This window comes from Oncorhynchus gorbuscha, linkage group LG10 (genome assembly GCF_021184085.1).
Source record: "Oncorhynchus gorbuscha isolate QuinsamMale2020 ecotype Even-year linkage group LG10, OgorEven_v1.0, whole genome shotgun sequence".
In the NCBI taxonomy this organism is placed as follows: domain Eukaryota; kingdom Metazoa; phylum Chordata; class Actinopteri; order Salmoniformes; family Salmonidae; genus Oncorhynchus; species Oncorhynchus gorbuscha.
Window position 1 is genome coordinate 47,637,305 of NC_060182.1, and position 22,211 is coordinate 47,659,515.

A 22,211-nucleotide genomic window follows, 5' to 3' on the forward strand; every position below is an offset into this window, starting at 1 on the left:
AAGCTGTATGCTGAGTTTACATACTGCTTAAAGCTATACAGACTAAATCAATTATGTTTGTAAATGATATGACAATGGTGGTAAGTTGGTGGTACGTTTTTGTTTGTTGAGTGATTCAATTGGTTTCAGAATAGTAGCTCCTGCTTGTGACCAGCATGTGAGGCAATATCTCAGATGTGAGACGTGCATTTATAAATGTCGTATACAGTTGAAGTTGGAAGTTTACATACACATAGCAAAAAACATTCAAACTCAGTTTTTCACAATTCCTGACATTTAATCCTAGTAAACATTCCTTGTCTTAGGTCAGTTAGGATAACCAGTTTATTTTAAGAATGTGAAATGTCAGAATAATAGGAGAGAATGATTTGTTTAATCTTTTATTTTTTTCATCACATTCCCAGTGGGTCAGAAGTTTACGTACAATCAGTATTTGGTAGCATTGCCTTTAAATTGTTTAACTTGGGTCAAACATTTCGGGTAGCCTTCCAGAAGCGTTCCACAATAAGGTTAATTTTGTCCCATTCCTCCTGACAGAGCTGGTGTAGCTGAGTCAGGTTTGTAGGCCTCCTTGCTCGCACACGCTTTTTCAGTTTTGCCCACAAATGTTCTATAGGATTGAGGTCAGGGCTTTGATGGCCACTCCAATACCTTGACTTTGTTGTCCTTGAGCCATTTTGCCACAACTTTGGAAGTATGCTTGGGGTCATTGGCCATTTGGAAGACCCATTTGCGACCATGCTTTAACTTTCTGACTTGAGATCTTGCTTCAATATATCCTCGTAGTTTTCCGTCCTCATAATGCCATATATTTTGTGAAGTGCACCAGTCCCTCCTGCAGTAAAGCACACCCACAACATGATGCTGCCACCCCCGTGCTTCACGGTTGGGATGGTGTTCTTCGGCCTGTAAGCCTCCCCCTTTTCCTCCAAACATAACGATGGTCATTATGGCCAAACTGTTCTATTTTTGTTTCATCAGATCAGAGGACATTTCTCCAAAAAGTATGATCTTTGTCCCCATGTGCAGTTGCAAACAGTAGTCTGGCTTTTTTATGGCGGTATTGGAGCAGTGGCTTCTTTCTTGCTGAGCAAACTTTCAGGTTATGTCGATATATAGTGGGGCAAAAAAGTATTTAGTCAGCCACCAATTGTGCAAGTTCTCACGCATAAAAAGATGAGAGAGGCCTGTAATTTTCATCATCTATGACAGACAAAATGAGAAAAAGAAATCTAGAAAATCACATTGTAGGATTTTTAATGAATTTATTTGCAAATTATGGTGGGAAATAAGTATTTGGTCACCTACAAACAAGCAAGATTTCTGGCTCTCACAGACCTGTAATTTCTTCTTTAAGAGGCTCCACTGTCCTCCACTCCAGCTCAATATTTTGTCACGAAAAGATGCTCGACTATGCATATAATTGACAGCTTTGGAAAGAAACCACTCTGACGTTTCCAAATCTGCAAAGATATTGTCTGTGAATGTCCCAGAACTGATGCTACAGGCGAAACCAAGATTAAACTTCAAACCGGAAGTTGCGATTTTCATGAATAGTTAACGTTGTGTTATGCTAATGAGCTGCGGGGATAATTCCACTCCTGGATACAGGTTTTTTTCGTAGCTAAACGTGATGAACAAAACGGAGCGATCTGTCCTAAACAACTAACCTTTTTGGAAAAACTGAACATTTGATTTCTAACTGAGAGTCTCCTCATTGAAAACATCTGAAGTTCTTCAAAGGTAAATTATTTTATTTGAATGCTTTTCTTGTTTTTGTGAAAATGTTGCACGCTGAATGCTACGCTAAATGCTACGCTAGCCATCAATAATCTTACACAAATGTTTGTTTTGCTATGGTTGAAAAGCATATTTTGAAAATCTGAGATGACAGTGTTGTTAACAAAAGGCTAAGCTTGAGGGCTAGCATATTTATTTCATTTCATTTGCGATTTTCATGAATAGTTAATGTTGCGTTATGGTAATGAGCTTGAGGCTGTATTCACGTTCCCGGATCCGGGATGGCTAGAATCAAGAGTTTGAACTTGTTATCAGTATAAAAGACACCTGTCCACAACCTCAAACAGTCACACTCCAAACTCCACTATGGCCAAGAGCAAAGAGCTGTCAAAGGACACCAGAAACAAATTTGTAGACCTGCACCAGGCTGGGAAGACTGAATCTGCAATAGGTAAGCAGCTTGGTTTGAAGAAATCAACTGTGGGAGCAATTATTAGGAAATGGAAGACATACAAGACCACTGATATCCTCCCTCGATCTGGGGCGTCACGCAAGATCTCACCCCGTGGGGTCAAAATGTTCACAAGAACGGTGAGCTAAAATCCCAGAACCACACAGGGGGGACCTAGTGAATGACCTGCAAGAGAGCTGGGACCAAAGTAACAAAGCCTACCATCAGTAACATACTATGCCACCAGGGACTCAAATCCTGCAGTGCCAGATGTGTCCCCCTGCTTAATCCAGTACATGTCCAGGCCCGTCTGAAGTTTGCTAGAGAGTATTTGGATGATCCAGAAGAAGATTGGGAGAATGTCATATGGTCAGATGAAACCAAAATATAACTTTTTGGTAAAAACTCAACTCGTCGTGTTTGGAGGACAAAGAATGCTGAGTTTCATCCAAAGAACACCATACCTACTGTGAAGCATGGGGGTGGAAACATCATGCTTTGGGGCTGTTTTTCTGCAAAGGGACCAGGACGACTGATCCTTGTAAAGAAAATAATTAATGGGGCCATGTATCGTGAGATTTTGAGTGAAAACCTCCTTCCATCAGCAAGGGCATTGAAGATGAAACGTGGCTGAGTCTTTCAGCATGACAATGATCCCAAACACACCGCCCGGGCAACGATGGAGTGGCTTCGTAAGAAGCATTTCAAGGTCCTGGAGTGGCCTATCCAGTCTCCAGATCTCAACTCCATAGAAAATCTTTGGAGGGAGTTGAAAGTCCGTGTTGCCCAGCAACAGCCCCAAAACATCACTGCTATAGAGGAGATCTGCATGGAGGAATGGCCAAAATACCAGCAACAGTGTGTGAAAAAATTGTGAAGACTTACAGAAAACATTTTACCTCTGACATTGCCAACAAAGGGTATATAACTAAGTATTGAGATAAACTTTTGTTATTGACCAAATACTTATTTTCCACCATAATTTGCAAATAAATTCATTAAAAATCCTACAATGTGATTTTCTGGATTTTTTTTCTCATGTTGTCTGTCATAGTTGAAGTGTACCTATGATGAAAATTACAGGCCTGTCTCAACTTTTTAAGTGGGAGGACTTGCACAATTGGTGGCTGACTTTTTTGCCCAACTGTAGGACTCGTTTTATTCTGGATATATATACTTGTTTACTCCAGCATCTTCACAAGGTCCTTTGCTGTTGTTCTGGGATTGATTTGTACTTTTCACACCAAAGTACGTTCATCTCTAGGACAGAATGTGTCTCCTTCCTGAGCGGTATGACAGCTGCATGGTCCCATGGTGTTAGTTTGTACAAATACATTTTAGTACCTTCAGGCATTTGGAAATTGCTCGCAAAGATGAACCAGACTTGTGGAGGTCTACAATTTTTTTTCTGAGGTCTTGGCTGATTTATTTAGATTTTACAATGATGTCTGGCAAATGAGCACTGAGTTTGAAGGTAGGCCTCTAATCGACTCAAATTATGTCATTTAGCCTATCAGAAGCTTCTAAAGCCATGACATCATTTTCTGGAATTATCCAAGCTGTTTAAAGGCAGAGTCAGCTTAGTGTATGTAAAGTTCTGACCCACTGGAATTATGATATAGTGAATTATAACTGAAATAATCTGTCTGTAAACTTTTGCTGTAAAAATTACTTGTGTCATGCACAAAGTAGATGTCCTAACCGACTTGCCAAAACAATAGTTTGTTAAGAAGAAATTTGTGGAGTGGTTGAAAAATGAGTATTAATTTGAATTTATTTTTTATTTCACCTTTATTTAAACAGGTAGGCAAGTTGAGAACAAGTTCTCATTTAAAATTGCGACCTGGCCAAGATAGAGCAAAGCAGTTCGACACATACAACAACACAGAGTTACACATGGAGTAAAACAAACATACAGTCAATAATACATAATAGTACATATTAATCACTCCAACCTACATGTTTGTAAACTTATGACTTCAACTGTACATCTGTCATCATTCTTACCAGACTTCAGTCCTTTTTTCAAGGAAAAATCCTGTTCTATCATCTGCCGAAAGAGGTCCTCGTTGAACCATTGTAGAAAGGTTTCCGTCTTGGCTTACGTTGGCATTTCCTAGTAAAATAAAAATCCACTTTGTCAATAGTTGACATAAATGTTCTGTATGCAGACTTTGAGTCTTCATTGCTTTACAGATCAGACAAGTCAATTTGACTTACTGCTGTGTCATAGTTACTCTGCTCACTTTTCAGGATTTGTTTTGTATTGTTGCACATTAATATGGTTCTTAAATGTCTTTTTAGTGAGCTTTCTAACCACAATGTAACATTGTGGTCAGATATGCCAGTTAGTAAGTTACTGGACTTAGTTATTCAATCAGGTCTGTTAATAAACACCAGATCAATTTGAGTATGGGATGAATGTGTTACTCTGGTTGGACCTTGTATTTTTTGAGTCAGGTTGAAATCATCTGTGATTTCTTTGAGTTTTTTCCTGCAAGTTTTATTTTCCAAGTTTATATTGAAATCGCCCATGAAGATGATCTCCTTCTTATGATCACATTCTTTCAAGCATGACATTTAGATGGTCAGCAGATTGCTCTCATTCTCTTGAATGGGTGGTTGGAATGGATTGACAGTTGAAACCCCAAAGCCACGGGAGACTGTGACGTATGTCCTCATCTAGCCAAGCGGACAGGAGAATTATGCAAGATGTCGAAGCCATGCGAGGGAGGCTCATTGACATGTCTTGCGGGTGGGGGCATAACGTGGCATGTCGGCCGTTAGGGAGAAAGATTATAAGCCAGGGGAAGAGGATGTGATGATGCATTTGATCCGCGGCTTCCCAGCGAGCGCGAGGGAGTGCTGTCATTACCCTGATTATTATGGGATTAGACTAGCATCTCAACAAGTGCTCCGTTTAAGAAATCACTGCCGTTTCATTTTGAAAGCACAGGTGCATTTAATACTCTTAATATTCCCCTCCCCTGGGCCTCAACCTTGCGCTCTTGGTTCAATCATCAACAGATAGCAGAAGGCAATTTACCTATGTGGCGCTATCTTGCCCATGGAATACCAGTGACATCATCTCCAGCTGTTAGGGAAAGAGGCCCTATGTAGCAGTTTGATAGATAGCATCATGTCTAAAATCTCAGGATTGTGGTGGCTTCCCAGCTCACCGTTGTGTTGGGGTGTAGTTTGGCTGCAATGTAGAGGGTCCGCACACAACAAAGAACGTTTCCAAGTTATTCTATGCTTATTTCTTTATTTCAACAAGTGCAGAACAAACGTTCAGGCTGTTAGGCTGTCGTCAGTGTCATAGTGTCTCTTCACAGGACAAGAAAGGCAACCTTGATTCGGCACTTAAAGAAAAAGGGAACAGCAAAACAACAAGATAAGGGCCTGGCTGACACTGGTGTGAGGAGGAGCATTGCCCACCGGCGACCATAATTTAACAAATCTAAACTGATCATGTGCAAGGATGAGCGAGGAGACAAGGCTCTCAGTTTTTGTAATTGGAATGTTGCGGCTTAAACAGTGGAACACTGCTATTGATTTCTGTGTTGCGGGAACGCCGGTGGTTCGAAAGAGCTGCGAAATTGGCATGTAAATATATAAGTAGTGGAACTGTGCCTAATTTTGCCAGGCTTCAGAAAAATCTATTCTGCCTGATATTTCTTTTCTCACTGTGTGTATGTAGCGCTGGAAACAGAGGGCAATCGACACACACACTCATGGCCTTCAAATGGATTCACCGACCCATTTCCCAAGGCCCGGCTCCCTAACATGCAACTGCAGTCTCAGATAACGCTTTTGTCCCTGGTTCTCTTTGTTTCTTACACCAAAAAATAAGATGAAAAGAATCCAAAAAGCTCTTTATTCTTCAATGCGCAATTCTTCTGGAGGCACATTTCTTGATTCCAGATTTATTAAATAGAAGAAGCAAAACTCCCACAGTTCTCTGTGAAATAATCTTAGTGGGGAGAGAGAGTGTAAGATTAGAGACTTTGAGAAACGTCCAGCAGCCCTTATACCCGGCTTTGGTAATTGATATGGCTTACATATTCTCAGTCGGGGAAAAAAATCTTAAGGAACTGAAAGCGTCTTTTCTCCTTCGGAAACAGTGAGGGAGACTTGGAAACGGCAGCCTGCCATCCCGGAGGCCTGGGTAGTGATGGTCGTGGTGACTGTGCTGTTCAAGGACTGGAGCTTTCGCAGTCATATGCCTCAGGAGAGCAGGACATATACTGGGAGGCTGCAGTAGTCAGTCACATACAAGCATCAAATGCACACATACTATTTAATGTCCCCTCTGTGTTTATCAGAAGAAAGAGACAAGACAATGGTGTGTGTGTAAGATCCAGAGTGCCACAAATCTAATCAAAGAAGTGAGAGAAAAAGGTGTGCCGTGGAGAGATGGCTGTAAGTGAGTGCATCGCCGCAGGAGTGGTCTTGGAGATGAGTAACTCTCCTCTGATCAATAATTCTGCTCCTAGCTGAAGTAAAGAAACCCCAGTGAATTCTCTACGGAAGGACAATGTGTCTGTCTGAGAAGTGGCGACTTGGGAGTCTGGATTCTGCCTCCGCTTTGTGCCCTTTTCCCACCAGGCTAGGCCATGCTCCCTCCCTTCGCTCTCCTGCTTTCCTGTTCCTTTTAATTAGTCTGATATTTTAAATAGTTGCCATCCCCGAGATTAAAACCAGGGGGATTAAAACTCTTGTCAGGAGAAATGGGCTTCTGGGGTGCTGCTGGTATGCAGCACTATGGATTGCTTTAGAGAACCATTACTGCCGCTGGCCTACCCACTGCCAGACGTTCTGCTACATGTATACCCCCCCCACAACCACAAATGTTCCGCTGCCCGTCTTTCCCCAAGAGAGGCGTTGCCTCTTCCCTTCTCTCGCTAAACTGTCACATTAGTCAAGATTTAGAGGCGAGCTGAATACACTCGGCGGGCGTTCTGTATATAAGCCAGGAGAGATGGAGTGTCATGTTCTTAGCCGTGTTTGCGTGGGTAATGTATGCGGTTCAACGCTGTACATATGGATGTAAAAGCAGGGAGATTATATTTTTGTGGTCGAGCATCTCGACCACAAACTCATGCATATGTAGATTGGAATCTTCCTTGCTCCCTGGTCCATTTCAGGATTACTCCCAATGTCACGATAAGAATCAGAGAAAACCCCTCCCCATGCTGTCAGTAGCCAATCGGGTGAGGGAGTTGCGGGTGTCAGTGCCACCATTGTAGAGAAGCAGCCAAATGGGAAGCGCCCTTACTCAGCTTTGTCGGTGCTGCAAAGGGGGGGGGGGGCTGCCACCCGTGTCTCGCTAGCATTGAAAACATTTATAGAACATATTAAAATAGGTGCCAGAACGGGAGAGAAAAGGCTAAATATTAGCATATAGTGAAAGGAAGGCCCGCGGGCCCTGTTTCCCTGCTACGGAGCACTTATCACAGAGTAATGGCTGCAAGGGGACAAAAACAAACACCTTAGTCCTCCACTTGCTTTTTAAAACCCCAAACACGCTTTATCTACCAGACGACACAGATGACGTGAAATACAGCGAAACAGAGGGTGAGAGAGAGGGGGTGGGAGAAGAGGGGGAAATAAAAAGAGGGAAATATAGAAACAGCAAAAGTAAATGAGGACAGAGAAAGACAACAATGAGAGAACACATACAATGGTTCTTCCTTTAAAAGTTGTGTCGTACTGCAGCACAGCTTGCGGGTGGCCGCAGAATTCTATTTCATGTTATTGAAGTGTCAGCCATTGTTGCCATTCTATTCCAAGAAAAAGGAAAAAAGGAAATGCTCAGGATTTCCGTCAGGAAAATATGGCTCTGTATAATGGAACCGGTTGGGAGTAGGCTACTAAGTGACAGCGAGTGAAAAGCAAAATAATCCTAACATTTCCACACCCTAATTGTAGTCTAACCAATACCCAAATGGAGATTCAGTGAAAATAGAAATCTTGTTGATTTATCAAGACCAGTCCCTATGCTTGTCTCAGAGCAGCGTGAAACGGTGCTGAAATAGTTGACCACACGCAGGTTGGCTATTGCTCCAAATCCTATCATAACAATTTAATGACTTTGGGTGTTCCAGTAAAGGAACCACGTGTTGCCTTCATTAGCCTACTTTATTCCACTATTTCTGTCATTCAGTGATATTTATTCCCAAAGTAATTTGTTTTGGATCCATCCAGATGTGGTTAGAAAACAATGCATTGTCCTGCTGATAGCCCCAGTGCTATTCGCCTGTGTTACGCTGAACGCGAAAGCCCCGGAAAATAAACAGGTAACGGGGCCGGCCCTCCCATTAGACAAGATTAGACGGCCACCTGTACAACATTCTTTAGCACCATGACCAGGATCTCTATTCATTTAAGTGAGCAGATTAGGGCTTTTAGGTGGAATGGAAAATTGCGTGTGAATTCATAAACCATGTGCCATGGAATCGTTACATCGAAAATCTCTTCCTGACTATTTTGCGATCTATATGGCAACAGGTGTCAATTTTCTGGTCTTTAAATGAAACTGGTATATATTTTTATTTATCACAATTTTCCGACAGACACATTTGCGTTTCTTACTTTTCCCCCATTCCACTTGATAAAGGTTCCAAATGATACATTTTTATCAATTAGTACATTTGAGTTTAACCACAATATTTGTTGTATTATTTGTTCAGTATTTTCTGGTGGTTTAAACTGAAACTTTCTATGGCTTGCTTAAAAAAATAACAATATTTTGGAGATTATTTCGTTTTTGAAATAACCGAAATTTGTTATTTGGAATGATTTATTTCTGTTTTTAGAGGGAGAGAAACCAAAAGCACACCGTGCCTATTTTTGGAAAATCGTCAGTCCACATGTCAAGTGAAATTCCCCCATTAAATTTATCCAAGTTCTCTCTTAACTCCAGGACCACCAACAGTTGTTTGTTGTTGTTGCCTGATGCAGGAGTCTAGTGCCAGAGAAGATAGACTCTCAAGCTGAAAACACGTCCATTAATTTACGAAAAGTCAATTTGTGCCACAGTTTAGACTACCAAAAGGTCAGCGTTCTAAGTCCCACTTGTGAAGGTGTGATGCAATGACAGAATTCCACCATCTACCACTAACTGTTGCAGCATAAGCTCGTAACTCTTAAAGGAAGAACCACTCGACAAAGATGAGCTCCTCCATTTCATGATGTGTATATGTACAGAGGAGAGGGGGAGGAGAGGAAGGAAGGTAAAGCAGGCCACCAAACAGCAGATGGGCATCATTGGCATGGTGGTCCACACAGAGGGCACACAACACATACATTGTTGTTTGCGGAAGAGGGAGGAAGGAAGGAAGGAAGACACAGTGTAAGGGGAGGGGTGGCTCACCAAAGCAGAACCCTGCTATACCCATAAGGCCTGGTGACTGCTCACAACTCTGCCACTACTGAAACACACACACACACACACACCCTCATCACCACACACACACACTTCAGTCCGCTATGGGCCACGTTAAATAAAATTCCTAGTACCCCTGCCATACCGTCAACCTGACTCCCAGAGCAACTACACTAATTAGATTCATTACCAAACATCACTGGAGGTCCTCGCTGGGTTTAATAGCTACTCAGTCTATTATTGTTGACTAGTGTCGTCGCGTGGCGGAGATGCTAATCAAATCAACATGCAAATTATAAATATTCACCGGAGAGGCTTGTGTATATGCCATTTAGCAGACACTTTTTATCCAAAGTGAATTACAGTCATGTGTGCATACAGGGTGTCACCGTAGGTGCACTTTTCTCCCCAGTTCTCCTCCTTCCCCGAAGCTCTTTGTCAATGACAATGTCTCTCTGGCTGAGTGATTCTCTGTTAACCTCTGGGAGGAGAGTGTGTGTGTGTGAATGTGCACACACACACACACATGTCCACATACACACACACAAACAATGAGCCAATATTGCACCGCTCTCAAACGGTATTCAAACCAATTATCTAACCATCTAACTAAGTACTTCACTGTCTGTCTGTGTGTCTGTCTGTGATCCGCTGTACCATCTAATGTGTGTCTGTCACGCTGCAGTAAAAGCTGTCTTTGAGCGCTCTGGATTAAGGCAGACACATCTTAAGCCCCTTGGGCTTTTTTCATCTGAGCATCTGGGGAATGCTATGAACTGGCCACTCACAATCCACCGCCATTCATCTTTAAAGTGGCTCATCTCATGAGAGACTGACCTCGGACACATTCCCGTGGAAGACCATATGGGCTTATATATCAAACAGGGCAACATTGTCTTTTTCAGCTTATAAAATGGTTGTGTCCAGTGTTTCTCAAATAGTTTACGGCACTGACCAAATTTCAGGTCTTGAACGTTGTGAAAATGTTGTGCAACTCCCAGCGCACATTTACTGTGAACACTGAGGCTGTACCCGCTTTAGGTTACAGTTTTACTGTGAACACTGAGGCTGTACCCACTTTAAGTTACAGTTTTACCGTGAACACTGAGAATGTACCTGCTTTAAGTTACAGTTTTACTGTGAACACTGAGGCTGTACCCGCTTTAAGTTACAGTTTTACTGTGAACACTGAGGCTGTACCCGCTTTAAGTTACAATATTACTGTGAACACTGAGTCTGTACCCGCTTTAAGTTACAGTTTTTACAGTGACCAAGTAGGCTACTGTGGCTATGTGATCATAATGTAGGCCTACCAGAGTGGCCTACCATCAAAAACAATGGAGAAAATGCATCCCATAACATTTTAACGTGTAAATATCTGTTCTATCATTCAGCCTACAGTAGTAGTGTGGTGTTTAATGTACATTCCATGAGACTTTTGAAAAAAAAACATGCAGGGCTTTACATTAACCTGTTTATCCACTTGTCCTTCAGACAAGGAGGTGACTGAAAATGTTGTTGGGTTGTTTGGTGCAAGAAACCGCTTTACAAAATAAAATGCATTAATTATGCTACTCTCTGCTACTTAGCTTATTCAAGCCTGTCTCAAAATTCAACACTGCCCCTTTAAGACAAAAGCTCTTTACCTGACTAGCTTTTCAAAGATGTCTAGAAATGTAGACGTGTTGTGCTCTTGCAGGAAGCAATCACTCTCCTATTGCTGAATACAAATAATCTATAACCGGGCTAATAACTCAATAACTAGCAAAAGACTATAAACAAAACGAATACGTGGCTACATGCAGCTCTTGCTTTGATCTCAAAACAAACGCATCTACTCACGACCACCGCTGTAAACACAGTCCAGTTAAAAGTAAATGGCAGAGATCCATATATGGCAATGGTCTATTTCCATATAGGCCTACTGCAGCTGTGATTGGTTATGCCGCACCGGTCCGAGAAGTTTGTTTCGGTATGCTGCATTGAAAGTGGCAAATATTGTGTTGATTCGATCACAATTGCCACATTAAAGTGAAACGTTGATAGTGTTAACAGGAAAAACTCAACAAAGTTGCGTTAGGTTCAATCTCGTGCGCCTCTCCGTGGGCTCTCTAAGCAGCACAAGCAGCTTAGAGAGAACATTGGTTGTGTCCATATGATTAGGGAAGTTTGTGCCCCCCTCATGGGGGACAAGTGGCCCTTGAGGGATACAAAGAGTGAAAGGGCAGATGCCAGTCAAATTAGGGGGGTTGTCACCTCACTCACGATTAGGTGTCATATATGGAAATATTTTCAGCCCTCCATACGGCTTGTGGCGTGACTGATCGATAAACTAGCACCACCTCACGGCCAATAAGAGAGGAGTGTGTGTGGGTTTGGGATAGTGACAGCCATGGCACCCCATCATCCCAGTTTTTCGCTCTCCAACCATCCCACGGTCGATGCTCTTAGAGCTTTCGGGAAGTGACAAAAGGCCGGCCAGTGACAGGCAGCAGACGATGGAGACTGAACCACTTCAGGCTTATTGGGGTGCATGTAGAAGACTGTACACACACCAGGAATGCCAGAACAGCAGCTGAATGGGAGGACTATAGATGAAAAAGGACAGCAGGGACCTTCACTTCTGCACTGTGTGTGTGTACTTGCGATCACTACTTCTGATGTACAGTAAGTGATTTTAAGTATGTTTTAGACTGCCATTGAAGTTAGCAGGGGACTGTGGTTCCCAGAGGTGTCATGTGGTTTGGCCCAGTAAGGATGACTCAAGCTCCTTTGTGGAGTGTGTGTGTTGTGGTTAGGATGGAAGTACAATGGCTGCCACGGTCACAGTGATGAGACATAGTGTGTGCTTTGCTGCATGCCGCGTGGCACAGCTGTAACTGTAACCTGTCCTCTGACTGTGCTATTGATCGCTTCGTGACAAGGAGGCCATTTAGGCACAGACACTGTCACATACAAAACAGCCGCACACACACACACACACAAAGAAGCCTACACACACAAAACCAAACATACACACACACACACACACCCTCTCACACATACTACTCCCACCACTAAGCCAACAGCCTCAGCACCTCACTCCTCTCCTTTTGATGTTGAATTAAATCTGAAAGGAGATTTAAATCTAAATCTCATCATGTCGTCAAGCAAATATGCAAATGTCAATAGAAACACATTGAAAAACGGACTGTAACTCGCGACCGGCTACAATACGGCGAAAAGAACGGTGACCTTTTACTTTGTCAGAAATAATGAAATAAAAATGTTTTATAAAACATAAGCACCGCAGACATTTCACATGTTAATTTATGCGTGACAAAAAAGACAGCGGAAGAGATGAGGAAAAACTATGCTAATGAGTTGCACCATGATACTGTGAAGCTTCAACGTCACCTCGCCGAGTGCAACTTCATATTCAGATAACCAACCAGAATGAGATAGAGATATCTGTCTGAGGAGAACCACAACTGTGGTCGCGCATTTAGCTCTTCTATCGAACACAGACACTCTACATCAGGGGTAGGCTATCTATACCCTGTGAGAACCACGGCGGGTGCAGGTTTTTACTCTGGCCAAGCAGTAACACACCCATCATTCTACAAAATCAACTCATCATAGTTTTCGATCAAGGCTTTGATTTGCTGAATCGGGTGTGTTACTGCTTGGCAGGAGCAAAAGCCTGCATCTGTGCCGGATTGCCTTCACAGCGGTATAGTTTGCCCACCGCTGATCTAATTCTACATATAGTTAATTGATTATATGAAGAAGTTGAGAGACCTAGTCAGCAGGCACTTACATTGGGGAGAACAAGTATTTGATACACTGCCAATTTTGCAGGTTTTCCTACTTACAAAGGATGTAGAGGTCTGTCATTTTTATCATAGGTACACTTCAACTGTGAGAGACGGAATCTAAAACAAAAATCCAGAAAATCACATTGTATGATTCTTAAGTAATTAATTAGCATTTTATTGCATGACATAAGTATTTGATACATCAGAAAAGTAACTTAATACTTGGTACAGAAACCTTTGTTTGCAATTACAAAGATCATACATTTCCTGAAGTTCTAGACCAGGTTTTCACACACTGCAGCAGGGATTTTGGCCCACTCCTCCATACAGACCTCCAGATTCTTCAGGTTTTGGGGCTGTCACTGGGCAATACGGACTTTCAGCTCCCTCCAAAGATGTTCTATTGGGCTCAGGTCTGGAGACTGGCTAGGCCACTCCAGGACCTTGAGTTTCCCTGGCTGTGTGTTTCGAATCGTTGTCATGCTGGAAGACCCAGCCGCGACCCATCTTCAATGCTCTTACTGAGGGAAGGAGGTTGTTGGCCAAGATCTCGCAATACATGGCCCCATCCATCCTCCCCTCAATACGGTGCAGTCGTCCTGTCCCCTTTGCAGAAAAGCATCCCCAAAAAATGAGGTTTCCACCTCCATGCTTCACGGTTGGGATGGTGTTCTTGGGGTTGTACTCATCCTTCTTCTTCCTCCAAACACGGTGAGTGGAGTTTAAACCAAAAAGCTATATTTTTGTCTCATCAGACCACATGACCTTCTCCCATTACTCCTCTGGATCATCCAGATGGTCATTGACAAACTTCAAACGGGCCGGGACATGTGCTGGCCCAGCTCTCTTTAGGTCATTGACCAGGTCCTGCCGTGTAGTTCTGGGCTGATCCCTCACCTTCTTCATGATCATTGATGCCCCACGAGGGGAGATCTTGCATGGAGCCCCAGACCGAGGATGATTGACCGTCATCTTGAACTTCTTCGATTTACTAATAATTCTGCCAACAGTTGTTGCCTTCTCACCAAGCTGCCTGCCTATTGTCCTGTAGCCCATCCCGGCCTTGTGCAGCTCTACAATTGTATCCCTGATGTCCTTACACAGCTCTCTTTTCTTGGCCACTGTGGAGAGGTTGGAGTCTGTTTGATTGAGTGTGTAGTCTTTTATACAGATAACATGTGCAGTTAACATGAGTTCAAACATGTGCAGTTAATACAGGTAATGAGTGGAGAACAGGAGGGCTTCTTAAAGAAAAACTAACAGGTCTGTGAGAGCTGGAATTCTTCCTGGTTGGTAGGTGACCAAATACTTATGTCATGCAATAAAATGCAAATTAATTACTTAAAAATCATACAATAAGATTTTCTGGATTTTTGTTTTAGATTCCGTCTCTCACAGTTGAAGTGTACCTATGATAAAAATGACAGACCTCTACATGCTTTGTAAGTAGGAAAACCTGCAAAATTGGCAGTGTATCAAATACTTGTTCTCCCCACTGTATAGGCATTTGGCATAGCTAAAGTCAGTGCCCGGGTGGCAAGAGAGAGGTTGGGCATAGGGCGGGGGGGGGGGGGGGGGTCTACATGCGCTCTGCCATGCTAGGGTAGCAGGGTACCATCATAGGCTAAGGATTGAAGGAAAAGGGGGGGAAAGGGTGTTGGGAGATGGGAAAGGGGTTAACACAACAAAACACAGCACTGGGAAGAAGAATAGTTCCCCAACCACACGGACGGATGCTTTCTTCCTCCCGCAGACACAGTAGGGCTGCAAGGAGGGTGCACAGAGGAGAGACAAGTGGAGGAGGAGAGACTCCAAAGGTGGAGTGTTGGGAGAGGGAACGTACTACTCCGTTATAGAGAGAGAGAGAGTGAGAAAGGGAAAAACTAAAAGAAAGAGAAAAGAGAAAGAGTAAGAGAAAGGAGAAAGACAACCACCCCTGTTTAGTCCAATTGGAGGAGAGTCTCTGACCCCCCAAGTGGTCAGTGTCCACCAGAGGTCAAAGGTTGAACTCTCCCCTGCTGAAGTGAGGGGTGTGTCCCGAACAGCGGCAGATGTCACACGGACAAATACAGACAGACGCACTGAAATTGAAAGAATACCTGTTTAAAAAGGAAGCCGCACAGACAAAAAAGAGACAGACGGAGACAGACAGGCAAGACAAAACTTAGTGTTGTGAAGAGAGAGAGAGAAACCATTGAAGTGGAAGACTGGCACTACCGTGAGGTAGGAGGACATGAACGAAACATGAAGGCTGTTGTGTTTCATGTGTCACGTGATGGCGGAGCGTGACGGGCATGAGGTAGATGGGGGAAGAAGGGAAACGTGGTGGTCATAGTAACTTCCTGTCTTTTCGCTTTTTCACCTCCCCTCCCACCGCACACTACTGACAAGTCAAGAGACAGACAGAACAAACACACATACAGTACGTACACAGGACAGGAGGAGCCAACCAGAGAGAGACAGAGAGAGAAAGACCAGAGGCTTCTCCCCTTTACCCCGCTGCTAGAGGACCTGACTCACCACACGGTCCTTGCTGCTTGACGGGGATGTAGGCTTTAGCCAGGCACTCGGCCCGTCGCCGCTCACAGTCGTTGACGTAGCTGCGTCCGTCTTTGCCGCACAGCGGCTTGTAGGTCCCGTCGCACTGGATAGGCTCGCAGGAGCAGCGCACGCCTAGACGTTCCACCTGGCACACGCCATTGAACTTGCACTCCACCTTGCACATCTCTGCAAAATGGACGAGGGACATGGTTGTTTCTCGTTTTTAATGTTTAATTTTCCTCTGTAAAGCATGTTGAGACGTTGTAATAATGGACTTAAAATCAAATGTGACTTGAAATGTGATGCAGCAAATCAGTCGACGAATCGAGGCAATCTTAGAGAAGGTTGAGACGCATTCAGAGCGTCAAATTCATTATGCTCTCCATCACTGGATCAAATGTGTACATTAATTCAATACCTCTCTTTCTCTTTCCTGTAAAGTGGTCATGCTATACTGGAACCTAATTACGGAGCTGCCTTCTTTGGGAGTCGAACATTAGAGGGACGTACCGTATGATGTCATTGATCTACATTTCAAATGAAATGACTGTTGAAATACATTTTCTTTTTTAGAAAACTAAAAAGTATTATGCCTATCCATTTCACTTCAGTAAAAGACAGTTAGAGAATGGGTTCCTGTTAACTTGATCGAGAACTAAATAAATTCACAGGAACACACAGTGCTTAGGCTTCTACTGAGAAGGTGAAGTCCCATATGTATCCACATAATAGCGGTCTTTATCTGTACTCAAGCTTGACGACAAAATATTGCTGACAAAAGAGAGTCGGTGTGTTGCAGGGCAGAAACTGAGAATTATTTGAAGCACAAAACCACAGTTGTGTGTAGTAGAGTGCATCACACCATGAGCCTATGTCTTTAACTCCATGGGGAGTCTCAGATGTGTGGAGGTGAGAGCAGAAAAGCTACAGACACGGTGGTCTACTGAAGCCCCTATCACACAACAGGAACATTGGATTACTCCAGATCGGTATCATCTATGATGATGATGATGGCGCCGGAGGAGATGGCTGGCGTTTAATGGGCTATTGTGTGTTTTTTGGGTTATTTGTAATTTATGTTGTACATAATGTTTCTGCCACCCTCTCTTAAGACCGAAAGAGCTTCTGGATATCAGGACAGTGATTACTCACCTCGAACTGGATGAAGATTTTTTCTTTCAACAAGGCCCAAATCCCTGTCATTCACATGAAGAAGAGACGGAGATTGCCTTGTAAGGATCTGACAGCGAGTGCGTAATCTACCTTTACCATCAGTCCTATTAGCCAATGTGCAATCATTGGATAATAAAATGGATGAGCTTCGATCAAGACTATCCTACCAATGGGACATTAAAAACTGTAGTATCTTATGTTTCACCGAGTCATGGCTTAACGACGACATGGATATCATACAACTGGCTGCGTTTTCGGTCCATCAGCAAGACAGAACAGCTGCCTCCGGTAAGACAAGGGGTGGTGGTACGTGTCTATTTGTAAACAACAGCTGGTACACGAAATCTAAAATTAAGGAAGTCTCAAGGTTTTGCTTGCCTGAAGTAGAGTATCTCATGATAAGCTGTTGACCACACTTTTATCCTGTCTATTTACCACCACAAACTGATCCTGGCACTAAGATGGCTCTCAACGAGCTGTATAAGGCCATAAGCAAACAGGAAAGTGCTCATCCAGAGGCAGCGCTCCTAGTGGCCGGGGACTTTAATGCAGAGAAACTTAAATCCATTTTTAACTAATTTCTACCAGCATGTTACATGTGCAACCAGAGGGAAAAAAACTCTAGACCATCTTTACTCCACTCACAGAGACGCCTACAAAGCTTTCCCTCACCCCCCCATTTGGCAAATTCTATCCTCCTGCTTACAAGCAAAAACTATAGCAGGAAGTACCAATGACTCGCTCAATAAGGAAGTGGTCAGATGATGCAGATTCTAAGCTACAGGAGTGTTTTGCTAGCACAGACTGGAATATGTTCTGGGATTATTCAGATGGCATTGAGATGGCACATCAGTCACTGGCTTCATCAATAAGTGCATTGATGACATCATCCCCACAGTGACGGTACGTACCCCCAGCCAGAAGCCATAGATTACAAGCAACATCTACCTGTAATCTGCCTGGGCTAAAGAGTAGAGCTGGCGCTTTCAAGGAGCGAGACACTAACCCGGATGTTGATAAGAAATCCCGCTATGCCATCCTTCAAACTATCAAACAGGCAAAGCTTCAATACATGACAAAGATTGAATCGCTCTACACCGGCTCCGATGCTCGTCAGATGTGGCAGGGCATGCAAACTATTACGGACTACAAAAGGAAGCACAGTGACACGAGCATACCAGACGAGCTAAATAACCTCTATGCTCGCTTCAAGGAAAGCAATACTGAAGCATGCATGAGTGCATCAGCTGTTCCGGACGACTGTGTGATCACAATCTCCGTAGCGATGTGAGTAAGAGCCTTAAACAGGTCAACATTCACAAGGCCACAGGGCCAGACGGATAACCAGGATGTGTACTCCGAGCATGCGCTGACCAACTGGCAAGTGTCTTCACATTTTCAACATATCCCTGACCGAGTCTGTGATACCAACATGTTTCAAGCAGACCACTATAGTCCCTGTACCCAAGAACACCAGGCTAACCTGCCTAAATGACTACGGAAAGGCTGGTCATGGCTCACATCAACACCATTATCCCAGAAACCTTACTTACCCTACAATCCAATTTGTATACCACCCCAACAGATCCACAGATGACGCAATCTCTATTGCATTCCACGTTGCCCTTTCCCACCTGGAAAAAAGGAACACCTACAAGAGAATACTATTCGTTGACTACAGCTCAGCGTTCAACACCATAATGCTCTCAAAGCTCATTACTAAGCTAAGGACCCTGGGACTAAACACCTCCCTCTGCACCTGGATCCTGGACTTCCTGATGAGCCACAACCCAGGTGGTAAGGTTAGGTAACAACACATCTGCCACGTTGATCCTCAACACGGGGGCCCCTCAGGGGTGAAAGCTCAGTCTGCTCCTGTACTCCCTGTTCACCCATGACTGTATGGCCAAGCACGACTCCAACTACACATCAGTAGTAGGCCTGATCACTGACAACGATGAGACAGCCTATAGGGAGGAGGTTAGAGACCTGGCAGTGTGGTGCCAGGACAACAACCTCTCCGTAAATGTGATCAAGACAAAGGAGATGATTGTGGACTACAGGAAGAGGAGGACAGAGCACACAGCCATTCTCATCGAAGGGGCTGTAGTGGAGCGGGTTGAGAGCTTCAGGTTCCTTGGTATCCACATCACCAACAAACGATCATAGTCCAAACACAGCAAGACAGTCGTGAAAAAGGTCACGACAATGTCTATACCCCCTCAGGAAACTGAAAATATTTGGCATGGGTCCTCAGATCCTCAAAAAGTTTAACAGCCGCACCATTATGAGCATCCTGACTAGTTGCATCACCGCCTGTTATGGCAACTGCTCGGCCTCCGACCGCAAGGCATTACAGAGGGTAGTGGGTACGGCCCAGTACATCACTGGGACCAAGCTTCCTGCCATCCAGGACCTCAATACCAGGCGGTGTCAGAGGAAAGCCCTAAAAATTGGTAAAGACTCCAGCCAGCCGAGTCATAGACTGTTCTCCTTGCTACCGCACGGCAAGTGGTACCGGAGTGCCAAGTCTAGGTACAAAAGGCTCAACAGCTTCTACACCCAAGCCATAAGACTCCTGAACAGCTAATAAAATGGCTACCCGGACGATAATCTCTGCCCCCACACGTTGACTTTGTACCGGTACCCCCTGTGTAAAGCCCAACTAGTGTTATTTTATTGTTGCTCCTTAATTTAAATAAAAAACATTTTTTTACAGTTTATTTTGGTAAATACTTATTTAAAATGTATTTTTCTTAAATCTGCATTGTTGGTTAAGGGATTGTAAGTAAACATTTCACTGTTATATTTGGCACGTGACAAATAAAATTGGATTTGATTTGATCTACTGTAAACCTGACTGTGCAGAAGGCACACCATCTGGCAAACCATCTGGTGTCATGCATGTAACACAACACAGCCCGTAAAGAACATGGTAAGTTATCTATCGGTCAAGGCAGTGCAGTTCGTGTGTGCGTGCATGAACGTGCTGGCTCACCTTGTTTCTTGCAGCTGCCCGGGTGGATCATCCTGAGCTCAATGCCCTTCTGCATGCCCGTCCTCGTCATATGGCACTCGCTCTCGTACGTCTGGCTGTCACTGGCGCACAGTGGCTCATTGACAGGTGGGCAGGACTCCGGGGGGGCAAAGGTCAGGGGCTGGCGGGTACGTGGCTCCACCCGGCACGCCACATTCAGACTGTTCTCGCTGTCTTTGCAGGGGTCTATAAACAGGGGAGAGAAAGAGAGAGGTTAGTGGTAGGACATGGTTATCCATCACCAGGGATATGCTGGAGATAGGCCTGCTATCAACACGGGCTGCCCTGGAAAGACAAAGTGGAAAGCCAAGAAGCCCATGGATCTAAGAGGACGACAGGCTGGCAGCTGGCGCTGGTGGCCATATCAACTGTAATCATAATAGAACTGGGGAGATGTTTATTGAAATAGAAGCTGTTTGCCTGCTCAACTTCGTCTCATCTCTCTACACAGTCTTGTATAGAGCAAGGGGACACAAAGGATTTATGTACCTCTACGCCGCATTAAAACACTGCCAAGCTGCGAGCAATTCATTCGAAACACCACCGAGGAGGATGAGACCAAAAGGACGGAGAGAGAGAGAAAGGGAAAGAGAGGGAAAGAGAGAGAAAAGGCCCTGGCTCGAGAAACAAAGAGCAAAAACAGGAACACAAAAGTGACAATGGTAGCTTGACTTCCACAGCCCGGGCGGCGCAGGCAGGACAACAACAGGGCCAATGCCAGCAACACATTGCCAAGGTCAGGGATTGTAGGGATTGTGTATATTAGCACATTGGAATCGCTAACACAGGAGTATATAAAGACCATTACCAACTCTGTTTTTTTTGGCAAAAATACCTGAACGCCAGAAATTCAATGATGCAACACAAGCCCAGCTATTATCCCATTTGCAAAAACCATTATCTCCCATTAACAAACCAGAACGGCTTCCAGGATTCCTGCACTCTGCAGTCAAGCCCCCACCCACCCCCGATGAGGCAATTAGACATACAGACAGTGGAGGTGCTGGCTAGCCTAGCCCCAGCTGTATATATAAAGCATCACCATGTGTCTGATACTGGCGAGCCAGTTGAGACAGCCAAAGCTTGGACAGAATCGCTCAGGAAGATTTAGGGGCCCACCGGGCCAGCTCTCCTGAGAACCCAGGCCTCCCCCTAGGGGTAAGGCAACATGGAACCTGGTCTCACCGGCTTTGAATGGATATATATTCGAGCCGTCCTCTGGGGGCCTGAGACTCCATCTCCCTTCCATTTTGTAGTCTCTCAGGGTCTCACTTTTGGGGACGCTAGTTTGTCTGGTTAGCTCTATCTGGCTCTTTCTCTCGGCGCAAATGTCTGGAAGTCAGACGTCCTCAGGAGAAAACTACCAAAATAAACAGCGGGTGACACAAAACAACTCTCAAAATGGCTAGCTCTAAAAACAAGTGGCTTTGTTTGTCGACAGTGAATAATCCACACAGCTGGAAGAGTTGGCATGAAGGAAAAAAAAGCTATGAATTTGAAAAGTCGTCACATGATGTCAGAGAGATTACAATGAAACTCCAGCGGGATGTGAAGAGAGAGCAAAATAAAAAAATAAGCAAAACAGAACAAAAGAAAGGAGGGAGCGGGAGGGAGGGAGGGTAGAGGAGAAGTATACGAGGGGACTCACTGCAGTATCCCTGGTGCTGCAGGCGGAAGTTCTTCTGGGTGTGGCAGGCTTGCTTGTAGAGCTCGCACTCGTTGCGGTAGTCTTGGCCGTCACTGCCACACACCACCTGCTCGGGCTTACCGTCGCAGCTCAGCGGGCACATGCACTTGGCCGACAAGTAGTCCGATGACTGGATGCAGGTGCTGCCGTAGCTGCAGGTCACCTCACTGCACGGGTCCTCCAGGGCTGCAGGGAGGGAGAAGAGAGAGGTACTGTAGGTATTAGGGTTTGTGTGTGTGTGTGTGTGTGTGGGTGGGGGGATTCTTCTACCTTTGTGCGGACCTAAAATCCCCAAATGTCCCCATAAGGATAGTTAAACAAGGAAAACTCTCCCTCGTAGGGACATTTCCTACATCCCGATGAGGACAAAGGCTAGGGTTATGAGTTACGTTTAGGGT

The 22,211-nt window shown here is 44.3% G+C and overlaps 1 protein-coding gene across 1 annotated transcript in view; it reads right to left on the reverse strand.

The window, feature by feature from the left end:
* Window positions 1–22,211, reverse strand: part of LOC124046196 (agrin-like) — a 516,157-nt gene that overhangs the window by 207,263 nt on the left and 286,683 nt on the right. Inside the window, 3 exon segments of the mRNA XM_046366308.1 lie at window positions 15,896–16,102; window positions 20,088–20,312; window positions 21,775–21,999. Coding sequence (XP_046222264.1) covers window positions 15,896–16,102; window positions 20,088–20,312; window positions 21,775–21,999 — 657 coding nt within the window.